This window comes from Ranitomeya imitator, chromosome 3, assembly GCF_032444005.1.
Source record: "Ranitomeya imitator isolate aRanImi1 chromosome 3, aRanImi1.pri, whole genome shotgun sequence".
In the NCBI taxonomy this organism is placed as follows: domain Eukaryota; kingdom Metazoa; phylum Chordata; class Amphibia; order Anura; family Dendrobatidae; genus Ranitomeya; species Ranitomeya imitator.
This window is the reverse complement of record NC_091284.1, coordinates 613,994,343-614,017,246: the sequence shown is the minus strand read 5'-3', so window position 1 is coordinate 614,017,246 and position 22,904 is coordinate 613,994,343. Positions and strand designations below refer to the sequence as shown.

General features: G+C 38.2%; 1 protein-coding gene across 2 annotated transcripts in view; it reads right to left on the bottom strand.

Moving 5' to 3' along the window:
* Positions 1-253: 253 nt before the first annotated feature.
* Positions 254-22,904, bottom strand: part of KLF12 (KLF transcription factor 12) — a 354,667-nt gene continuing 332,016 nt past the window's right edge. For both annotated transcript variants that reach the window (XM_069758133.1, XM_069758132.1), the window contains exon 6: positions 254-10,443. In XM_069758133.1, the coding sequence (XP_069614234.1) occupies positions 10,262-10,443 (182 nt within the window). In that variant the 3' untranslated portion in view covers positions 254-10,261. The remainder of the gene's footprint in view (positions 10,444-22,904) is intronic.

Below are 22,904 nucleotides of genomic sequence, written 5' to 3'. Positions count from 1 at the left end.
TGCAGAGTGTACATTAATAAGAAAAAAATGAACTTTTTTGAATTTACCAAATGGCTGCAATGAAACAGAGTGAACAATTTAAAGGGGTCTGAATACTTCCTGTACCCACTGTATGTATTATTTTTCATTGGTGGTGAGTGCCACTTGTTCGTTTTTTTTTTTTTTTTTTAATCTCTGGTTATAGATACAGAATGGAAAGTTGGTATCATATATATGTATCACATCCACAAGTGTACATAAAAATGCAATGAAATCCTTCAGAGAAGTTATTTTATTCAATACAAAATGATGTTTTACCTTCATGCCTCCATTCAAATAATTATACAAATGCATACATTTAAAGTGTTTAAACTAGATTTCAGTTCACAGCTCAATCCATAGGAAAGTTGAATACAGAAATGCAAAGCACCAACAAAATAGGTCTGAGACACTATGTAAAACGATAACACTTGTTCTTCAAAGTCTCCGAGTAGAGACTGGAATTTTCATCCCCTGACAGAATTTTAATAGGTGTCCCTTTTACAGTGACATAGGGCAAAATCACCATAGTACAGTAAAAGAAAAAAGTCTTATTCTATTTACAATACATACACTTTACATAAATACAAGAACAACACTTACATCATATTATTAACTTAGAGCAAAGGTGTTGCCTAAATTCTACTTAACAATGATGAGCAGAGAAAACCAAGGGGTCAAAACTTAGGTGATTTCCACTGTAGCGGGAGTTAAAAGCCTTACATTATAAGAGAATAGCTTTTTATAGATTTATTTTTAGTTTGCTGTCGTTTGTCATGTTGTCCACATACATGTTACAAAAGGGATGACAGATCTGATGACTGCAATACTAGTAGACGTGTACATAAAAAAATGCTTTGTTTAACGGCAAAATTTTATCTTACTAATAACACAAATACCAATTGTTGTCTTCTTATGTCAATGTTTAACCTTTGGTAGGGTTTTTTTATATTATATATTATTTTAAGTATATATTGATCACTTTTATAAACATGTATAAGTATAGTATATGGAATTTTAATAAATTTATTTTTTGTCAGTTACTGAATAAATATCTACAGGTACTGTATAAAGTTATCTTTTTTACTCCCATTGTTGGTACAGTCTTGAAAATACAGTCTCCTAAAATGTGGCTATTAAACTAGAAGAAGACTTTATCTTATGTTACTGGTATAACAAAGTGTCAAGTTGCACAAGTTTTATGCGAAAATGCCCATTTCGACATTAAGCACCAAGAGATCCAGAGATTTATTTCCAGATCAAAGATTTTATCAGTGGGAGGAATAAGTGTACCCATCACTAGAGGAAAAATAAAAAACACACATAATTTGTTCTAGTTTGCAAGATTAGGACTAGTTGCTTAGGTCTTAGCATTTACTCATTTATCTACAGAATATGGGAAAAATCCGTCTCACTTTATTCCTTTCTACGAAGACATAAACATCATTCAGACATCCATGTTACACGTATGTGTTCTATCTCCGTTTTTCTTAGATACAACAAGCATCCATTATTGTCTATCGGGCTGTTCACATGTCCATGTTATTACATAGACCGTTTGTTCATGAAAAACTCACGTAGACTATTTTTTCTGAAAACATCCGGGCCTTACCCACAGATTTCCGAAATTGTTTAAAATCAAACATAGTTTTGGATATTTCTAACACCGATTTTGCTCCAAATCCCATCTGTGCATTCTCTAATAATTCCACTAAGGCTAGTGCCTGTACAAAAGGCAGTCAGGGGTAATTTCAGACTGTAGCAGGACTCCTGGGGAATTTCAAAGGCAGTCAGGGTGCCACAGCACCCTGGTTAAGAAACACTACAAAAAAGGTACTAAAGTGTGACCTAATGTGTCTAAGCTAAGAACCTTCTAGTCAAAAAAGTCAAAGTACCAAGACTTTGTGCCGCCCATTAGAGAAGCATTCCATGAAAACAGTGCAAGTACCCTCTCCAGGCATGCCATGAAGTACAAGGGTGTATGTGCCACAGGCTGAGAACCTAGGACTTGGGGCATACTAGGAATCAACAGCGAGAGAAGTTACTAGGTTATTGATGTTGAAGGTTACCAAGCATGACAATTATTTGCTAAGTAGAAAGTACATGGACATGATCTTAAAAGAACATACAAGGTTATGATCTGGAGGGAAGAACACGTGCTAAGGCATTATCGGAAGGGAAAGCACATAGTTAAATAATTTTATACCCTCAATAAAAAATTCTAGTAATCTTTTAAGTGAAGCCTGTAATCTGTTTCCAAGTATTCCTTTAGCATTTATTAAATTGACTTAATTGCAAAAGTAGTTTTGGTGCTTTGTCTATTGTCATGTCAATGAACCATGATATTCAAAATTTTCAAAAATCGTAAAGTCATTTCTATCAAAATATTCTCATTCCAATAATTATAATTCTTCATATCCACTGTCACAATGTAATATTAGATTAATAACCGAGTCATTTTTGTTAGTGGCACATTATCAAATAATGAGTAATTTGCACATATTCACTATTACTGAAGTTGCATTGCTACTGGAGCCACTTTCGAAAATGAACATTAATACATTAATTGGTCATGATGAGATTTGCTCAACTGAACTATTTTGTGGTTATTTCCCAAATTTTTATACAACTGTCTCCTTATATGCGACCATAAGCATGCTTGTTACTGTCATACTTTTTCTTTTTTTTTATTTACATTTTTCTTTCTAGAATTAATTTCTATTAGTGGCTAACTGCAAAAATTCTGGGCTAATGATCTCATAAAAAAATTGCATCTACAGTAACAGAATTCTATTCTTCTAACACCTATTAGGCAATTCCTCACAGTTATATCATAGATCCCTACTAACAGAGATACTCTAACTTTTACCATTTCATTGAGCAACTAGCTTATATTATTGCACCATTTCCATTGCAGACAACGCTCTACAGTCCTTAATAACTAACTAGTACATATAAAATGTCCCAAGATTACCCTAAAACTTATTTTTTCCTGGTGTGTTAAGACAGCAATGTTAGTTCTATAGTTTAAACTGTTAGGAAGTGAAAAGTTTAGTACAATAACTTAACACTTTTCAAAAGAAACAAATGTAAAATTAAAGTCAGCTTGTTAAGAAACCACACATAAGCACACAGTACATCATTTACTATAGCACTGCATTATTGTAGGTCACTATAAGTAATACTTTTCTTCAGGGTTTACCATGTATAAGGACTTCAAAGAAGAAAGTTTAAAGTTTGTAAAAATGGTTGACTTTTTTAGAACAAAGTAATACGGTATCAACTATCTACATTCAACAGATCAGGCCAATCCAGTTTGACTAGTAGCTAATCATTGACATAAATTCCTGTAGACCAACGTTTGCCTATACAGTGCGCACTCTGAACAATTACTTACGGGAGCAACGGATGACATACAAGTCATATTTGTCAAAATATTTCTCCTGCCAATGACAGAAATCTGTATATAGTTTGAAAGCATTCCTAAGACGAATATGGCGGAAATAAAATACCAGGAGAAGTCAGTTGACAATAAAGGGAAAAAAAAATGTGACAAGCAAAACCATTGGAAGGGGATTCTTCATTAAATATTTAAAGTGCTAAATTATATTAATTATTTTTGCACATAAACCAGTTATAAAGCAGTTAACAATGATGATGCTTTTTTATTGGTTTGTTATTAAAAGGTGCATCTACTAGACTATTATGTCTATAAATCAGTAACAGTGCCTATTGTAATCAGGAAACTTAGCAAAAGCAAATGGCTAATGTTAAGTCAATAAAATATTCTTTTCCAACTTTAAAGATTCAGTCATTACCCAAGCAAATTGTTTTTAGAGAATGTGCTTCTTTTTTTGTTAGTAAAATATACATACTATTTAAAGAATACAAAATATGAACAAAAAATGTAAAAGTATCCCAGCGATTTCTCCTTTTATCTTCAGTTTTTTAATACTAATTTGGCTCAAAATACAATTAGAACTGAGGGATGTATACATAAATCTTCTGTGTCTCACAGGGGATTACACATCCCCCATTCCCACTGCTCACTGTCCTGTGTGTGGTTGTAAGACAACTGACTGCAGCAGAAGTCTCCCTACTGTACCTTGTTTGCCCCCTTGTGGCTTTAGCTGGCCATAAAATGAACCAATCAAACAGGAGATTAAAGAGAACCTGTCAGCACGATTTTGTAATGGAAAGTAATGATACGGCTGTAATGGCGCTGGAATACAGATTAAATTTATACCATTGGTGAAAAAATTAGCTTTATTGCACCTCTTTAGTCACCAATTGATGTTTTCTGCTAATTTGATTTTGGTGTACAAGGGCTGGACTGTGCACTGGACCATCTCCTCCCTGTCTGTGATTCCTTGCCCCTTTGCCTGCCTTTCGTCCTTGAATGACCTGCTATCTCAGGTGGAGGGACTAGGAATTCACAGACAGGGAGGAGAAGATGAAGTGCACAGTCCAGCCCCTGTACACCAAAACCAAATTAGTAGAAAACTTCAAATGGTGATTAAAGAAGAAACACAAAGTGCATTTCTTCATCAAAGAACTGAATTGAATCAGTATTACAGCTCTATCACAGAATTGTCTGTTCTTTACATTACATAATCATGCATACAGGTTCTCTCTGAATCTTTTGTACTCCGTGGGATTTCTACATCAATGTTTCAAGATCATGCAGAAAAATGCTGTAGAGAAAAAAACGGAGGTCAATCATTTTTCTTATTTAATTTAACCATTTGTTTGGAATTTTTTTTTTTTCTTTTACTAGATATCCCTTATCTAAGTTAAGGGGAACTATTAAAAATATACTGTTTAAATCTAACACTAAACAAAGTTTCATCAGATTTATGGTTTAGTGACAAACTAGGATAAAATTGTGACAAATCAAGGACTGTCAATATTGTAGATACTGTACCATCAGACCATTCACTATATAAAGTACCATTGTTTTAACCCCAAGGCAGTAAAATGTGGCAATGACATAGTCAATACTAATGCTAAAAGAGTACTTAAAGTGTTCGCAGTACAGTGCTCTGCTGGTACCTAATACACTTACTGCTATGAAAATACAAGCTGGAAAGTAGGCAGATATTCTATTCTGGGGTTACGTTAATACATATAAATCATATTTCTATACAAAAAGATCATACATCAGGATTCTTTGATTGTAATCTCAGTTAATCCTCCAAGTCAAGCAGTATGACCTTTTGCCTTTTTATTATTAATGCACTGATGAAGATATATGAAGGAGAAGATCTAGTGCTTAAGTGCACTGCACAATGGAGGAGAAGATGAGGATCATAAAAAATGTGCTTTTCATTAATATAATTGATCATCTATGTGCTTTCCACCAATGTTATCAGATAGGCCCACCAATATCACACATACCCAGTAATTTAACTCTTCGTGCATCCTGTGTTCTTATTTCCACATAATCTAGATATGGATGTTAATGTTTTTTATGCAGTTGTTAAAAATTGTATAAATTAGTTGTCCCCAGAGAGATATTCCACCCACACACCATATATCAACTTGCAGTTACAGTCTTCCTTCATACTGGGAGTTGTCCTGTGTGGGCTAAATATCTGTAGCCAGGCTTTCTGGTCAATAGGCTTCTATCACAAACATATGTTGTTGCATGTGTTTGATTTCCAAATCTGGAATTGTTTTACTGTAAAAGGATATGAGAATTTCTACCAAAAGTAGACAATTATCACATATTGCAACACAGACTGTCAATTAATTGAGTTTGCATTTCACAACTGTACTTGAGCTTAAAGGCTTTTCCAATATCGCAAGTATAAGATACGGGATCATTTTTTGATCTTGAGGTTCAACCGCAAATATATTTATTGTCAGAGTAAATTGGGGTTCCTTCTTAGTTTTTCACTATACTATGACATTCCCAGAGTATCACTGTGCAGGGACCATTTACATTAATGGGAATGTGTTGCAAATCCCTGCACAGCAGATGAATGGGGTTTAGAGATGAGAGGATCTGAGAAAACACATGTGGATTTTCCTAGCAAGTTTGATTTTCAGCCAAGTTATTCTTTGCAAATTTAATGCCCCTTATAATGTTCTGGGTTTATCAAGACCCCAGAGCATAATAAAAATAATACGTAAAAAAAGGAAAACCCTCATTTCATCGCTCACCTGTCTGGCCCCCCTGCTGCTCTCGTCCCATCATCTGGTCCTCAGAGATGCCTCTTCTTTCCCACATTGCAAGCCTGCTCCTACATGGCCAGGACTTCTGGTTGCAACCACGCCTTGACAATCACTCCACATTTGACATGGAGCATGCAGTAACCGCCAAGGCCTGGTCATGTCCAGAAGTGTTGGCCATTAGTGAATGGGTTGGAGCTATGATGGCAAAATGAGGTAGCTCCTGAGGTTTGGATGGCAGGCAGCGCTGCCTGCAATGTAGTCCTCTACTTTCCGCTGACACATCTTAGACCTGTTCAATCTAGGCCGGGACTTCCAGCCAGAAACAGGCCTCGGAGATCACTGAGTGTTCCACATCTGTGATGTCTTGATGTGCAGTGAACTCGGAAGCCAGGTCACGGCCAGAAGTCCAGGACTGGAATAAACAAGAGAGGAAATGTGCATCATAGTGGAGGAAAGAAGAGGAGCCTCTAAGGACCGGACAGTGGGTAGCCGACAGGAGGGCAGTGAAGTGGGCACAAGTTTAAAAAAACTGACCAGTGGTCTACAGTTGAGCAAAATGGCTGCAAGCCATCTGCCATTTTGCTGAGTTTGCGTGAATTGAATTTATAAAAACTGTTATTTTAATTTTTTTTTGTATTCAAGTAGAATACAATATAACTCATATAAATGTGCTCATCTCTAATTGGGATATTACTGTGCAGAAGAAATAGCTTCATTTCTTAGGTCAAGAAGTTCAATGACTGATAGTAGTTCAGTGGTTGGACAACACCCCATTCTTTATGTTATACCTTATCCTGGCAGTATATCATATTCTAGGATGGAAATCTTCTATAATACTTAGGACTGTATACTACTCAACATTAAAAGTTCTAAAATTCATCAGAACTTTTTACTTATTTCTGTAAGGAGATGTAATTACAGCTAGATGCAAAATCCTCAGTGACTGCTTCCTTCCTCCGCGAGGACAGAACTCCCAATGCTGTGATCAGTGATGTCTCACACCATGAGGCAGATACAGCAGAGTTCATGATTTGTGCACATAACGTTCCCCAAGGACAAGACCAGAAGAGTGGTCATCAGGGATATAATGCAACGATAAAAGGGATCTTTATATTATATAACACCTATGCTGGATTCTGCACATAATTCATGGGAGTCATACTCCACCTTGTGTATAAACTGAACATATAACATATATGTTATATGTGTATAAACTGAACATATAACAGGCTATCCCATACAACAATTACAGTACCGGGTATGCTTTATTTACTGGATCGTTCACGATTATTAAAATGGATAATAAAAAAGAAAACAGTAAAAATGTTTTCACAAACAGTTATCAATACTGAACAATATTCCATAAAACATTTCCTATAGTTTCTAAAATAATATCTTGTGCTTTATTTGCTTAAATATTAGAAGATTTTATACTAAAGTTTTAATACAAAGTCTTGTATTCTCTGTGCCCTTACAGAAAGCAACTGATAATCAGTGGATTCATTCTTCCTCCTACTGATGCAGAAGAGCTGAGTTCATCATTGTAGACTATAGGGAAAATTTATTAAAAAAATATTTTTTTTCATCTGCGCAAATCCTTCATTGATGAAATACATGTTTGGTGCATATTTGAGTATTATATACCAGAAATCAATCACTGAGCTATAGGACATATTGCATTTTGATAACGGGCAATAGTAGCACCCGCTGCATGTCTAACTGTTCGGCTCATATTTTATTTCAGCAAATTACAGCCGCTATGCATATCTGGTGCAAACTTTATGGATATTCTTAAAACAAATTTACGCTTCCACAATGTATTCTACGTTGCACTTGGCGTTTGCCTGCTCACAGAAGTTTGCACTACAAAACATGACGTACCTTGTAAAAGGACTTTTTTGGATACAGAGTTCAGACAAATTGTACTGTCATCATTTTCTATTTCCCCTAAAATATCATCCACTACGTTTTCGTTTTTTTTAAAAGGTCCCCATAATTTAAAATGGCAAGCTCAGCTCTGCTACGTCTTTTTTTTAAGGACACCTTTGAAAGAAAAGGGTTGTTTTGCCATTGTTAGAAATCATAGCTGGTTAGTTATACACTGTGTGCAAATACTTTAAAAAAAAAAAAAAAGGTTACGGTACTTTTTTTGTCTTTGTCATTTTGAAATACAGATAATATCAAGAGGCATAAAAACATAAAACACAAAAACTTCATCTCAGGAACGTCACTAAACACAAGGGAAAAAATAGTCACACTAAACAAACCTTATAGCACATGTACCCCATCAGTCATAGAACAAGTTGTAAAGTTGTATATACCCACATTTACTGTACATGCTTACGACTTTTTACTGGTTTACGTCAATTATTTGTTTCCTAGGATCTTATCCCTTTCCCTTCCTCTGTGTAATGGAGCCGTTGGGTTCGAACATATAACTAGCTTGCCCCGAGAATACGTTCGGCGATGACACAGCCATCGGTACTGGCATGGGCCATTATGTGGTTGTCAGTAATAGAGATTTAATAACTGAGGCCACCATATTGCTTAACGCTAAAACAATACTATAAGTAGAAACGAGTGTGCTTAATATTGTAGAAGAATACAAACTTCAGTTTAGTGCGAAACAGAGCATTTATGATATGGTATTCACTGATAGTATATAGCTATAGAGTAGTAAAAATAGATCTCAATGCATAGAATCACCATCATGCATTTATTTGCAATTAATACTGGTATAGATCACATTTTAGGCATCAGTTTACTCAGATCCTATATTGCTTGCTTGCTTTCTCACTCAACATAAAGCCATTACAGATAACGAGCAAAGTGATGAATAATAATGATGCCGTCGCGAAGCAAATGACACATTGCTCCTTAGGTAAAAAGCTGGTGAATGTTCCCTTTTCTTACAGAAAAAAAAGATTCAGATATGTAGAACAACTACAAAATACATTTGATCTCAAGGCCAGACTCCAACCGACTTAGGATGGGATAATGGTTTATCTATACATTATATTCACATTTAATATTGTCAAATTTTACCTAGAGCAGCCTTTAAACTTGTGTTAGGGTTTTAATAGCTAATATAATATATATTTAGACAAAGGCCTCCCGTGACGTGGTAAAAAATGCAGATTAAGTACTTGATCTATAGTAAATCCATATAAGACAGTCATTATTGCTAATTAGCAGCAAGAAGTGCAACCGTTCCAGTTTGTGCTATCTGATTCCCCCCCGCCATATCCCTATTCAAGACGGGGCCAAATTCCACCATAATACCTCAAATTGTGTTCTTTCACTCTGAAAAAAGAGAATAATACTGTGCAATAGTTTTGGATATTGATGTAGAAATGTGGAGGAAACATAAGAAGGCTTTAGGCAAGGCCAAGTCAATTCACAAACACAAACAGTACTTCACTTAAGATACCGGCCGATATACTCTCACAGACAACAAAGAAAGAGAGAAAAAAATCAGAATATTCAAAGGAGGAGTAAGATATTGTTATGCCCACTTTGCTTGATGGAAATTCTGAGGGACATCTCATTACCATTGCGGTTATTGCAGAATCCCATGTTCTGGTGAAGGAACTTCCTGTCAGTCACTTTGTACATGTACCTATCGTCAATAGTCCACTATTCCATGGTTACTTTACAAAAAAAGATAATTTCCCGAAAGAAAAAAAAAAAAAAATCAATTGAACGCTTCAGGATCTTCAAAACAGTCTATGATACATCATTTTTGAAAATTAGGAGAAACTCTTTCAAAAAGATCCATATATAAGGGAAATGTACAATAGATGCTGTGTAAAATGATGCAGGTCATGGCCCATAAAAAGTGCCAGTGTCCTCAAGGTGAAAGTGTCTGGTTCTGAGGTATGGACATATACTGGAGATTCCATGCTTGGCGCCGACTTTTCGGAAAGTAGCGAAGCATGGCATTTCCTGTTAGATTCTATCACTTGTGGGCATCCTGCTTCCATAACACTGTAAATGGATTCAGCTCTGCTGAATGGATTAATAAGAAAAGAACCCGCTTTTCCGCATGTTTGGAAGGACTGTTGACTTAGACCAGCATGTGCCTCCGTCGATGCAATGCTAAGTGATCTGAACGGGAGAAACTGCGATCACAGTCTGCACATTTAAATGGCTTCACTCCTGTATGTTTGCGGTAATGCCTTGTCAGTTCGTCAGAGCGTGCAAACTTCCAGGTGCATCCTTCCCAGGTACACATGTAAGGTTTCTCTCCTTAACAAAAACAGAAAATGAAAAATGTTATTTGCATTCACAAAATACTTCTTTCAGATCATTTTTTGTAATAATTGCCCCAGCTTTGCAAAGTGTACTACAGGTTGCACCAATCCAATCTGTATGTTTGCCCATTTGCTCACAGGACCGATGTGACTTTTTACAAGAAACTAGACCTATCAACTCTTTACAATAAAATCTTTTATACGGGGTTTAATTAATCAAGGGGGGTTTCACACACAGCATTTTTTTTTTAAAAGCCAGAAGTGTATTCAAAAGGAATAGAAAATATTAAATAGGATCTGATACTTCAACCAGGAGATGACACCAGATTATATCAAGAGAAATATTGCAGATTTGAAACAGTCAGTAAAAAAAAAAAAAGCACAGCGGGCAGTGTTCCGAAGTCCTTTTATTTAAAGGGGCTGGCCACTTCTGGAAAACCTGTGCTTAATCAATTTCATGCTCCATAGGAAATAAAGCAATTGATGCTCATGTTCTGCAGTGGTGCTGTTCCAGTGATGTTGGCCCTGTGGTTCCATGATACTGTCTAGGCGTGAGACCACTGCAACCAATCAATGGTCATTGATCAGCTGCAGCTCATCAATATGCCATAACACTGGATGTCCAACTCTGACAAAATACTAAAGACTACAGCCAGTAAGCTGCCGCCGATTGGCTGCAGTGGTCACGTGACACAACAATGTTATGGCACCACCCTCAAACAGCAGGACTGGCATTGCTGAAACAGTGCCACTGTGGAGGGTGAGCATCAATTGCTTTTAAATCCTACGGGGCATGGAATTAAACAGGGGTTGTCCAGTAGTGTCAAATAATAAACCAACCACTATATTTTGAGATCTTTTCCTGGTCCATATCTTCTGGATAACCATGTGTCATGTAGAGAAAGGTGCCATGTTCCACCCTGTACTCTGCATAAATACAATCTATTGTGCTATATATTTCATCTGATACTTATTTCTTTACATAAAGAACAGAGCAGATCCCAATAGTTTGCGCGGTCCGCTATGTGATTATCATGGGACTTCATCTGGATTGCACATGGAGAAACACCGGGTAAGATTTTGACAATGTGATATCAAGTTAGTTCAAGGTTATATGTTGGTTTTCAAGGAGTTCAGGATGACTCAGTGCACATTGTCTGACATTATAACTGCCCAGCACATTATTCCTTGCCAGGTATCAACAATAGGATACACTTAACAATGTTCAGCTTTTTTCCTTTAAGTGCCATCATTGATTTTGCTTATTTTTATTGTGCGGCAGTCTTTAAAGTACTTGATAATATGAATTATGATGAGATCTCTTATGTCATTCACAAGATGCTTTTATAGCAACCCATAAAAGAGGAAAGGGTTACTCAAAACTCTGCACAAAGCCACAGTCTTGTCGCACAATAAAAGTTTGGTTTCGGTTGCATTAAACACATTTGCTTTGTTTAACATATGTGCGGTTACTGTGTAATAAAAGGAAAGCAAACACGGGTGGCTGGGTTATTTTATAAACCTGTCCCAGCATGGCAGTATACAATGCAAATAGCTATACAGGACCATACGAAATGGCCAACAAGAAGCTCACAGCACAGTTCACTTTATCCCGGCACCGGTTTGTGCACAGGCTCAATAAAACGGGAAGAAATATGGAGATTCTCATGCCCGATCCAATAGAAAACGATAATACTTCTATTACATTTCTAAAGTAGCTCCGCAGATCTCCCACATCTGACATGACTGACACTGTTTAATGATGTTCGAAGTAGTAAAATCTAGTCACACACAGAGATTTGGCTCTTGGGCAGGGAGTCGCATAACTACAGAGCAGAAAAACATTGTTAATTACATTTTGGGCCTATGCCGAAAAGACATGCAATCCTGAAGTGTACAGGAATACCTGCAGGTCAAAAAACACTATCGTATAATTAGTCAACCTTGGCAATTCATAAGGAAGAATAGAAAGGTCTATGTTCTTGTACATGTAATGAAACGTCTGTGCTGCTCTTTGTGGGCAAAAATGGAGAACAGAAATTTGTAGTCTATAGAGACACAGCGTAACAATGATGTGAAGGTTACTGTATATTTAAAGTGGACCTTTCACTTACCATCAATATTTTTTTTGCCTTGTGCAAATTCCGCTGCTCCCCTTAATCTGGCATTGTTTTTCTTCTTTTCTCCATCCCTAACATATGGTTCTTTTATCCTGTATCTAACTCTAGTCTTTTCAGCCAACTGGGCATGGTCATCAACTCTTCTCCATGAGATTCTTCTTGAGGAACACGCCAAGTTGTCTAAAAAGACTAAACATAGATATGACTATATATAGTCATGGCCGAAAGTGTTGGCACCCTTGATTTTTTTCCAGAAAACAAAGTATTTCCCTCAGAAAATTATTGCACTTACACATGTATTTTTATACACATGTTTATATTCTTTGTGTGTCTTAGAACAACACAACAAACAGAGGGGGGAAAGACAAATTGGACAATTTCAAACATAACCCTCAAAATGGGGGAACAAAATTGTTGGCACCCTGAACTTAATATTTGGTTACATACCCTTCAGAATAAATAACTGCAATCAATTGCTTTCTACAACCATCATCAAGTTTCTTACACCTCTCAAGCTGGAATTTTGGACCACTCTTTTGCAAACTGCTCTAGGTCTCACATTTGAAGGGTGCCTTTTTCCAACAGCAAATTTAGGATCTCTCCACAAGTGTTCAATGGGATTTAGTTTGGGACTAACTGCTGGCCAGTTCACAACTCTTTAACTCTTTGTTTTCATCCTTTTCTGGGTTCTGGGTGCTTCTTGAAGTATGTTTGGGGTCGCTGTCCTGCTGGAACACCCATGACCTAGGAAGCAAACCTAACTTTCTGACAATGGGTACTACACTGCGACCCAAAATACTTTGGTAATCTTCAGATTTCATGATGTCTTGCACACAGTTAAGGCACCCAGAGGCAGCAAAACAACAAAACATCTTTGAACCTCCGACATATTTGACTGTAAGTACTGCGGTCTTTCCTTTTTAGGCCTTATTCCGTTTTCAGTAAACAGTAGAATTATATACTTCAACAAAAAGCTCTAACTTGGTCGCATCTGTCCACAAGACACTTTCCCAGATGAAGTTTGGCTTACTCACATACATTTTGGCAAACTGCAGTCTAGTTTTTTCAAGTGTCGATGGATAGTATGCACTGACACTGATGCACCCTGAGCCTGCAGCTTGAATTTCTTTGGAACTTGACAGGAACTGCTTATCTACCATGCAGACCATGCTTCGTTGCAACCTTTTATCAATTTTTCTCTGCCATCCATGTCCAGGGAGACTAGTTACAGTGCCATGGGTAGAAAATTTTTTGATTTATGTTGTGCATGGTCGATAAAGGAACATCAATATCTCTGGAGATTGGCTTAAAATCTTGAGATTGTTGATATTTTTCAACAATTTTGGTTCTCACATCCTCAGACAGTTCTCTTCTCCTCTTTCTGTTCTCCATGCATATTATGACAGACACACAATGCAAAGACTGAGTCAACTTCTTCCCTTTTTATCTGGTTTCAGCTGTGATTTTTGTATTGACTCCACCTGTTACTTGCCACAGGTGAGTTTGAAAAAGCATCACATGCTTGAGACAAAGTTGTTTACCCACACTTTTGAAGAGATGCCAACAATTTTGTCAGTCCCATTTTTGCTGTTCCAATACACACAAAGGAAATTAAACATAACATGTATAACAAAACATGTGTAATTGCAATAATTTTCCAGGAGAAATACTTCATTTTCTGGAACAATTTCAAGGGTGCCAGCGCTTTTGGCCATGACTGTATACATGACCTATGATGTATATTTTCAACCTAGTTCACTTAGGATAGAATGCAGCTTGCTCAGGAGAAGAGCTCGCTTCATGCTAGGTAGATGCCGGTAGTGTTACATAATCGGCATCTGCTTCTAACGGCAGTGACCAGAGCTAGGTTTGATTTCTTCAGTTTAATCATTTAAATTCCACTCTCAATTAGTGACACAGGCTTTTAAATTACACTTTTGTCAGAGGGCGTGTGCATGGTCTCCCGGTGGCCGCCTTCAACATGATGAGTGGGATCGGCGGAAGGTCCATATAACTGCTATCTTATTCCTCCTGTGAAGCCCAAGTCACAGATAAGGCTTCATAGAAGAATAGCAATTTCGCTATACAGTGAAGGTTCCAGTTTGCGACTTTATGTCCCTTCTCACAAAAAGATAAAGTACAAATTAAATAATGCTTTTAAAAAATAAACATATATAAAAGTTTTCCTCCTTCAAAACTAGACAAATGTAACAAAAAAATTAGATTAGGTATCGTTAACTTGAAAAAGTCTCTGTGACGCTACTCACTTCTCACAGCCAAGCCGTGAGTCAGAATGGTCAATGAACCAAGGTCAGAACCAGGAGGGAACATCAAAAACAGAAGGAAGAGACAAAAGCGTGAACAGGTAACATTTTGAAGTCAGAGTACCGGAAGGATAACGGATCAGATCACAAGGGGTAAAACAGACGGAGGGTCAGGCTACAAAAGATCAAGCATACAGAACTCAAGGCATAGGGAGCACAAACCTCATTAGCTGAATGTGCGTCTGGCAGAGTTCTGGGAGAAGCAGCTCAGTTAATTAGCATGGCAATCGCCTAGGATAATGAAGACTTGGAGACACCTGACACCTCCCAGTCCCAGATTGGATAGTCGAGCTGTCAATCAACAAACTGACAGCTCAGCACGCCCCTGTACCAGATTAGACGGCCGAGCTGTCAGTAACTGCATCTCAGACACACCGAGGGGTGGAACCGTGACAGTCTTGTCTCTGAAAATATATGGTGACTTAAGCTGTCCATTAAATGCCAAAACTATATCATATGTCATATTTATCTAAAAAAAACATATTAAATAAAAATGAAAAATAAAAAAAAATAAAAAGTTACAGGTCTCAGAGAAAAGTAACACAAACACTTCTTTTCTACAAGGTTATGAATATTTGTTTAACCAAAAATATAAAAAAATCTTGTTTGGTATCAGTGTAATTGTACTGACCTTCATACCAGGTAATTTTTTACTGCAGAACAAATGCCCTAAAAACTAATTCTATTGTCAGAATTGCGGGGTGGTTTTTTTTCACAGTTTTAGTCCACTTGGAATTTTCTCACATTTTTCAATACATTATATGGACAAATGGATTGAGTGGTTCAAAACTACAATTTGTCCAGCAAAAAACAAGCCCTCAAGTGGCTAGGTCAATGGAAAAATGAAAAAGCTATGGCTCTTGAAAGTAGGGGAAGGAAAAAATAAAACTAAAGCTCAAAAATGAAAAAATGTTTGGACCCCTAAAAGGGTTAAACACTTTTAACCCCTTAATCCCATATGACGTACTATCCCGTCGAGGTGGGGTGGGCCTTAATTCCCACCGACAGGATAGTACGTCATAGCGAGCGCGTGAGCGCGGCCGATCGCGACCGGGTGTCAGCTGACTATCGCAGCTGACATCCGGCACTATGTGCCAGGAGCGGTCACGGATCGCTCCCGGCACATTAACCCCCGGCACACCGCGATCAAACATGATCGCGGTGTGCCGGCGGTACAGGGAAGCATCGCGCAGGGATCCTTGCGGGCTTCCCTGAGACGATCGGTACAAGGTGATGTGCTCACCTTGTACCGAGCATCTTCTCCCTGCAGTCCCCGGATCCAAAATGGCCGCGGGGCATCCGGGTCCTGCAGGGAGTACTTCCGGGTCGACTGCAGGTGCTGGTAAGCCTGCAGCGATGTGAGTGAGATCGCCGATCTTACAGAGTGCTATGCAAACTGTAAGATCGGCGATCTGTGATGTCCCCCCCTGGGACAAAGTAAAAAAAAAAAAAATTTCTACATGTGTAAAATAAATAAATAAATAAATAAATAAATTACTAAATAAATAAAAAATAATATTCCCATAAATACATTTCTTTATCTTAAAAAAAAAGACAATAAAAGTACACATATTTAGTATCGCCGCATCCGTAACGCATCCCACTAGTTAACCCCTTCAGTGAACACCGTAAGAAAAAAAAATGAGCCAAAAAACAACGCTTTACTATCATACCGCCAAACAAAAAGTGGAATAACACACGATCAAAAAGACAGATATAAATAACCATGGTACCGCTGAAAACGTCATCTTGTCCCGCAAAAAACGAGCCGCCACAAAGCATCATAAGCAAAAAAAATAAAAAAGCTATAGTCCTCAGAATAAAGCGATGCCAAAATAATTATTTTTTCTATAAAATAGTTTTTATCGTATAAAAGCGCCAAAACATAAAAAAATGATATAAATGAGATATCGCTGTAATCGCACTGACCCGACGAATAAAACTGCTTTATCAATTTTACCAAACGCGGAACGGTATAAGCGCCTCCCCCAAAAGAAATTCATGAATAGCTGGTTTTTGGTCATTTTGCCTCACAAAAATCGGAATAAAAAGTGATCAAAAACTGTCACGCTTCCAAAAATGTTACCAATAAAAACGTCAACTCGTCTCGCAAAAAACAAGACCTCAGATGACTCTGTGGACAAAAGTATGGAAAAATTATAGGTCTCAAAATGTGAAGACGCAAAAACTTTTTTGCTATAAAAAAGCGTCTTTTAGTGTGTGACAGCTGCCAATCATAAAAATCCGATGTAAAAAACGCTATAAAAGTAAATCAAACCCCCCTTCATCAACCCCCTCAGTTAGGGAAAAATAATAAAATTTAAAAAATGTATTTATTTCCATTTTCCCATTAGGGTTAGGGCTAGGGCTAGGGTTGGGGCTAGGGTTGGGGCTAGGGTTGGGGCTAGGGTTGGGGCTAGGGTTGGGGCTAGGGTTAGGGCTAGGGTTAGGGCTAGGGTTGGGGCTAGGGTTAGGGCTAGGGTTGGGGTTAGGGTTGGAGCTAAAGTTAGGGTTAGGGTTGGGGCTAAAGTTAGGGTTAGGGTTGGGGCTAAAGTTAGGGTTAGGATTACATTTACGGTTGGGATTAGGGTTGGGATTAGAATTAGGGGTGTGTCAGTGTTAGGTGTGTGGTTAGGGTTACCGTTGGGATTAGGGTTAGGGGTGTTGTTGGATTAGGGTTTCAGGTAGAATTGGGGACTTTCCACTGTTCAGGCACATCAGGGGCTCTCCAAACGCGACATGGCGTCCGATCTCAATTCCAGCCAATTCTGCGTTGAAAAAGTAAAACAGTGCTCCTTCCCTTCCGAGCTCTCTGATGCGCCCAAACAGGGGTTTACCCCAACATATGGGGTATCAGCGTACTCGGGACAAATTGGAGAACAACTTTTGGGGTCCAAGTTCTCTTGTTATCCTGAGGAAAATAAAAATTTGGGGGGCTAAAAATAATGTGTGTGTGAAAAATAAGATTTTTTTATTTTCACGGCTCTGCGTTGTAAACTGCAGTGAAAGACTTGGGGGTTCAAAGTTCTCACAACACATCTAGATAAGTTCCTTGGGAGGTCTAGTTTCCAATATGGGGTCACTTGTGGGGGGTTTCTACTGTTTGGGTACATCAGGGGCTCTGCAAATGCAACGTGACGCCTGCAGACCAATCCATCTAAGTCTGTATTCCAAATGGCGCTCCTTCCCTTCCGAGCTCTGCCATGCGCCCAAACAGTGGTTCCCCCCACATATCGGGTATCAGTGTACTCAGGACAAATTGGACAACAACTTTTGGGGTCCAATTTATCCTGTTACCCTTGTAAAAATACAAAACTGGGGGCTAAAAAATCATTTTTGTGAAAAAAAAAGAATTTTTATTTTCACGGCTCTACGTTATAAACTGTAGTGAAACACTTGGGGGTTCAAAGTTCTCACAACACATCTAGATAAGTTCCTTGGGGGGGTCTAGTTTCCAATATGGGGTCACTTGTGGGGGGTTTCTACTGTTTGGGTACATCAGGGGCTCTGCAAATGCAACGTGACGCCTGCAGACCAATCCATCTAAGTCTGTATTCCAAATGGCGCTCCTCCCCTTCCGAGCTCTGCCATGCACCCAAACAGTGGTTCCCCCCCCACATATTGGGTATCAGCGTACTCAGGACAAATTGGACAACAACTTTTGGGGTCCAATTTATCCTGTTAACCTTGGGAAAATAAAAAATTGGGGGCAAAAAGATCATTTTTGTGAAAAAATATGATTTTTTATTTTTATGGCTCTGCATTATAAACTTCTATAAAGCACTTGGTGGGTCAAAGTGCTCACCACACATCTAGATAAGTTCCTTAAGGGGTCTACTTTCCAAAATGGTGTCACTTGTGGGGGGTTTCAATGTTTAGGCACATCAGGGGCTCCCAAACACAACATGGCGTCCCATCTCAATTCCAGTCAATTTTGCATTGAAAAATCAAATGGTGCTCCTTTCCTTCCGAGCTCTGCCATGCGCCCAAACAGTGGTTTACCTCCACATATGGGGTATCAACGTACTCAGGACAAATTCTACAATAAATTTCGGGGTCCATTTTCTCCTTTTATCCTTGGTAAAATAAAATAAATTGGAGCTGAAGTAAATTTTGTGTGAAAAAAGTTAAATGTTCATTTTTACTTAAACATTCCAAAAATTCCTGTAAAACACCTGAAGGGTTAATAAACTTCTTGAATGTGGTTTGGAGCACCTTGAGGAGTGCAGTTTTTAGAATGGTGTCACACTTGGGTATTTTCTATCATATAGACCCCTCAAAATGACTTCAAATGAGATGTGGTCCCTAAAAAAAATGGTGTTGTAAAAATGAGAAATTGCTGGTCAACTTTTAACCCTTATAACTCCCTAACAAAAAAAAATTTTGGTTCCAAAATTGTGCTGATGTAAAGTAGACATGTGGGAAATGTTACTTATTAAGTATTTTTCATGACATATCTCTGTGATTTAAGGGCATAAAAATTCAAAGTTGGAAAATTGCGAAATTTTGAAATTTTCGCCAAATTTCCATTTTTTTCTCAAATAAACGCAAGTTATATCTAATAAATTTTACCACTACCATGAAGTACAATATCTCACGAGAAAACAATATCAGAATCGCCAAGATCCGTTGAAGCGTTCCAGAGTTATAACCTCATAAAGGGACAGTGGTCAGAATTGTAAAAATTGGCCCGGTCATGCAGAGTTCAGTCAGTCCCTTATGAAAAAAGAAGCAGAGTGTTCACCTTCGTATCCACACTGACACCACTAGTGTCAGAATCATCTAGATTAACATTGCCAAGCACCACCAATTTGTGAGGAGTATGCAACAAAACACTCCATGGGGTGTATGCAGCCTTTAATTTCATTCCCATTGTGAAGATTACCAGTCCTGTGCTATATATTGTGCCAAGATGTAACTGTTACCAGACTTCACAATATGAGCTAAATACATTATTATACAGATCTCTCTTAGGCCTGACAAGGCTGGTGTACTTACTTTGAAAACCCAAGTCAGATGACTTTAATATTTTAATCTATAGATCCAATGAATGAGCGAGAGCACATGAATGTGTAATTGAGCTCCGCCCACTCAACCTGACTGACAGCTGCAGCTTGTACTGAGGAATGTGAAATCTCCGCAGCAGGGAGGGGGGACACTGAGGAGTTGTCAATCAGCCTAGGTTGTAGCAGATTGCTTAGCTTCCATTGTCAAAAAGGATTCCAGAGGAATTCAAAGCTATTATAACAGCCTCTTCAGGTCTAAGAGATGCATATATTAAAAATGTATTGGTAAATTTGGTGACAAACCTTCATTAAGAGTTGTCTGTATCTGCCCTGTGTCACTAAGCAGCATTGCTGGCAGCAGTAAGTGTAAACCTAAGTGACCTATGAATCAGACTGAGCTACTGTATGTACGTGCTTACTTGCTGCAAGCCTTGTGAAAGAGAAGGGGCGACCTGGAATTAAAAAAAAGCCAAATTGCTGCCAACTGTATCCATTATAAGGATAATCTTGGTGCAACCCTTTTACACATTGATACATCTTTGTCTACACAAAGTTATGACTAAGAACATACAGCACAGCAGGCCACTGCCACTTTGGTCTGACCAATTCATATCTATTTTTACTCCATTGCTATTTGTACATTGTAAAAGCTGCAGTTAATGATTGATCTGCTATGCTATTGTACGTGACCTTAGGAATATTTATATAGTCATGTACATGGAATGGATTGTCATCGTCAAGGACTCCGATAATATGATCAATAATGTAATCCATAATTGTGGCTTTTCTCTATTCCAGGCACGACAAAGGCTACTTTCACACTTGCGTCGGTACGGAGCCGTCACAAACCTCGGCCCGACGTACCAATGAACGTTGTGCTAAATTTAGCACAACGTGGGCAGCGGATGCAGTTTTACAACGCATCTGCTGCCCATTGTGAGTTGCGGGGAGGAGGGGGTGGACCTTGCACGACGGATACGACGTGTGGCCATACGTCACAATGCGTCGCTAATGCAAGTCTATGGAGAAAAAAATGCATCCTGCGGGCAACTATGCAGGATGCGTTTTTTTTCTCTAAAACGACGCATTGCGACGGAGGCCATAAGACGGAAGTGTGAAAGTAGCCTAAGTCTTGTTTTGAAGATTTCCCCAACACAAGAAAAATATTATTGTAACATTAAGAACAATCAAAGGTTTTATTCTACTTCTATCCTTCTTTATCTTGGTGCCCATTGAATATAATGGGCTGAGCATGCCATCTCCAGAGAAAGCTAAAGCTACTTTCGCACTTGCGTCAGTACGGGTCCATGGCTAAGCGTCGGCGCGACGTACCGACACACGTTGTGAAAATTTGGCACAACGTGGGCAGCGGATGCAGTTTTTCAACGCATCCGCTGCCCATTGTAAAGTCCTGGGGAGGAGGGGGCGGAGTTACGGCCGTACATGCGCGGTAGGAAATGGCGGATCCGACGTACAAAAAAAGTTACATTGAACGTTTTTTCGTCCCGACGGTCCGCCAAAACACGACGCTTCCAGTGCACAACGGACACGACGGATGGCCATCCGTCACAATCCGTCGCTAATAGAAGTCTATGAGAAAATGCAGGATCCTGCAAATTTTTTTGCAGGATCCTGCATTCTCAAAAAACGACGGATTGTGACAGAAGCTGAAAAACACAAGTGTGAAAGTAGCCTAAGAGGATTTACATCACTGTCACTTCACTCTAACACTTCCCGGGGGTAACATTGGTTGAAGTCACACCTGACGATGTGCCACCAATGACTATCCTGAGACAGTGCCTTTAAATTTCTTGAAGGGAATGAGTCATCAGAAGAGGATTTTTTAATTTACATTTTTGACTTTTTTTTTCCAGATCACAATATTTCTTGAATATAAAAATTAGATATTGACTAATATGACTATTTTTTAGACTAACCTCCTGTTTCAGGAAACAATACATGTACATTAGCCACAATGAATAGACTATATTTTGTATTGAAGTAGCTAATGAGCATGTGAAAAAAGGTCATTGTGAAGTTAGGGGTACATGGTCATCTGTAATATTGGTGGATCCTGTGTTATCAGCTGTGCATAGAGGTAGTAACTGTCATTGTAATCCTGCTTCTGATAAGGAGTTTGTTGAAAACTCTTGACAGGGAGAATGAGTCTATAGCCACAGTGGCCATAAATTCTAGGATTACTGATTTAAATTTTTTTTTAATACGAAAAAAAAAATTGGCAAATAAAAAAAACAAACATACAACACAAAGACCTCATTTAAACAATAGGCCATTTGCTGATGACATTCCCTTTAAGGGTACATTCATATGTCCAGTAATCATTCATTAAAATGGATCCGTCAATAAAAGTTGTGCATTCAAGTCTATGGAAAACGGATGCGTTAAATAGCCAACCAAGTTTCTTCCATTTGAAAAAGATGCAATTTTTTTGCTAACTGAATGGGTGAAAATAAATATTTAACATACACTATGGGGCATGTGAACTTTCAAGTAATCACTCATTTAAAACTCATCCAGCAAGCAAAAATGGATCCTTATCAAATGGAAGAAAAATGGATGTTAATATGTGAACATAGCCTTACTTTATGGTAATTATGACATTCACAGGACACCTTTCTCGAATAGTCTCTTTTAGAGCATGCTTATGTAGATAATTGTGGAGCATCTTTTTTAGAACATCAAGTTGCGAAGTCCTCGGTTATTCCCCCTGGGAATACATTAACACTTTGATGTTACAGTTTCCTGTGTCCCTACATACATAAGCACACTGTCAGTACAGACTGAACATAGTCAGAATATATTGAGAAACACTTAGCTGACAAAGGGAATTTGTTTCCCCCCTACACTACCCCCCCTACACTACCCCCCCCCCCCCGAACACGAAAAAAAAAATATCAAGAAATGTAAAAGGCATAGAAAACAGCTTTACTTAACATGAGGAGGCCATGAGTCAATGTGCTCCAATTTACTTTACAATTCTAAAAA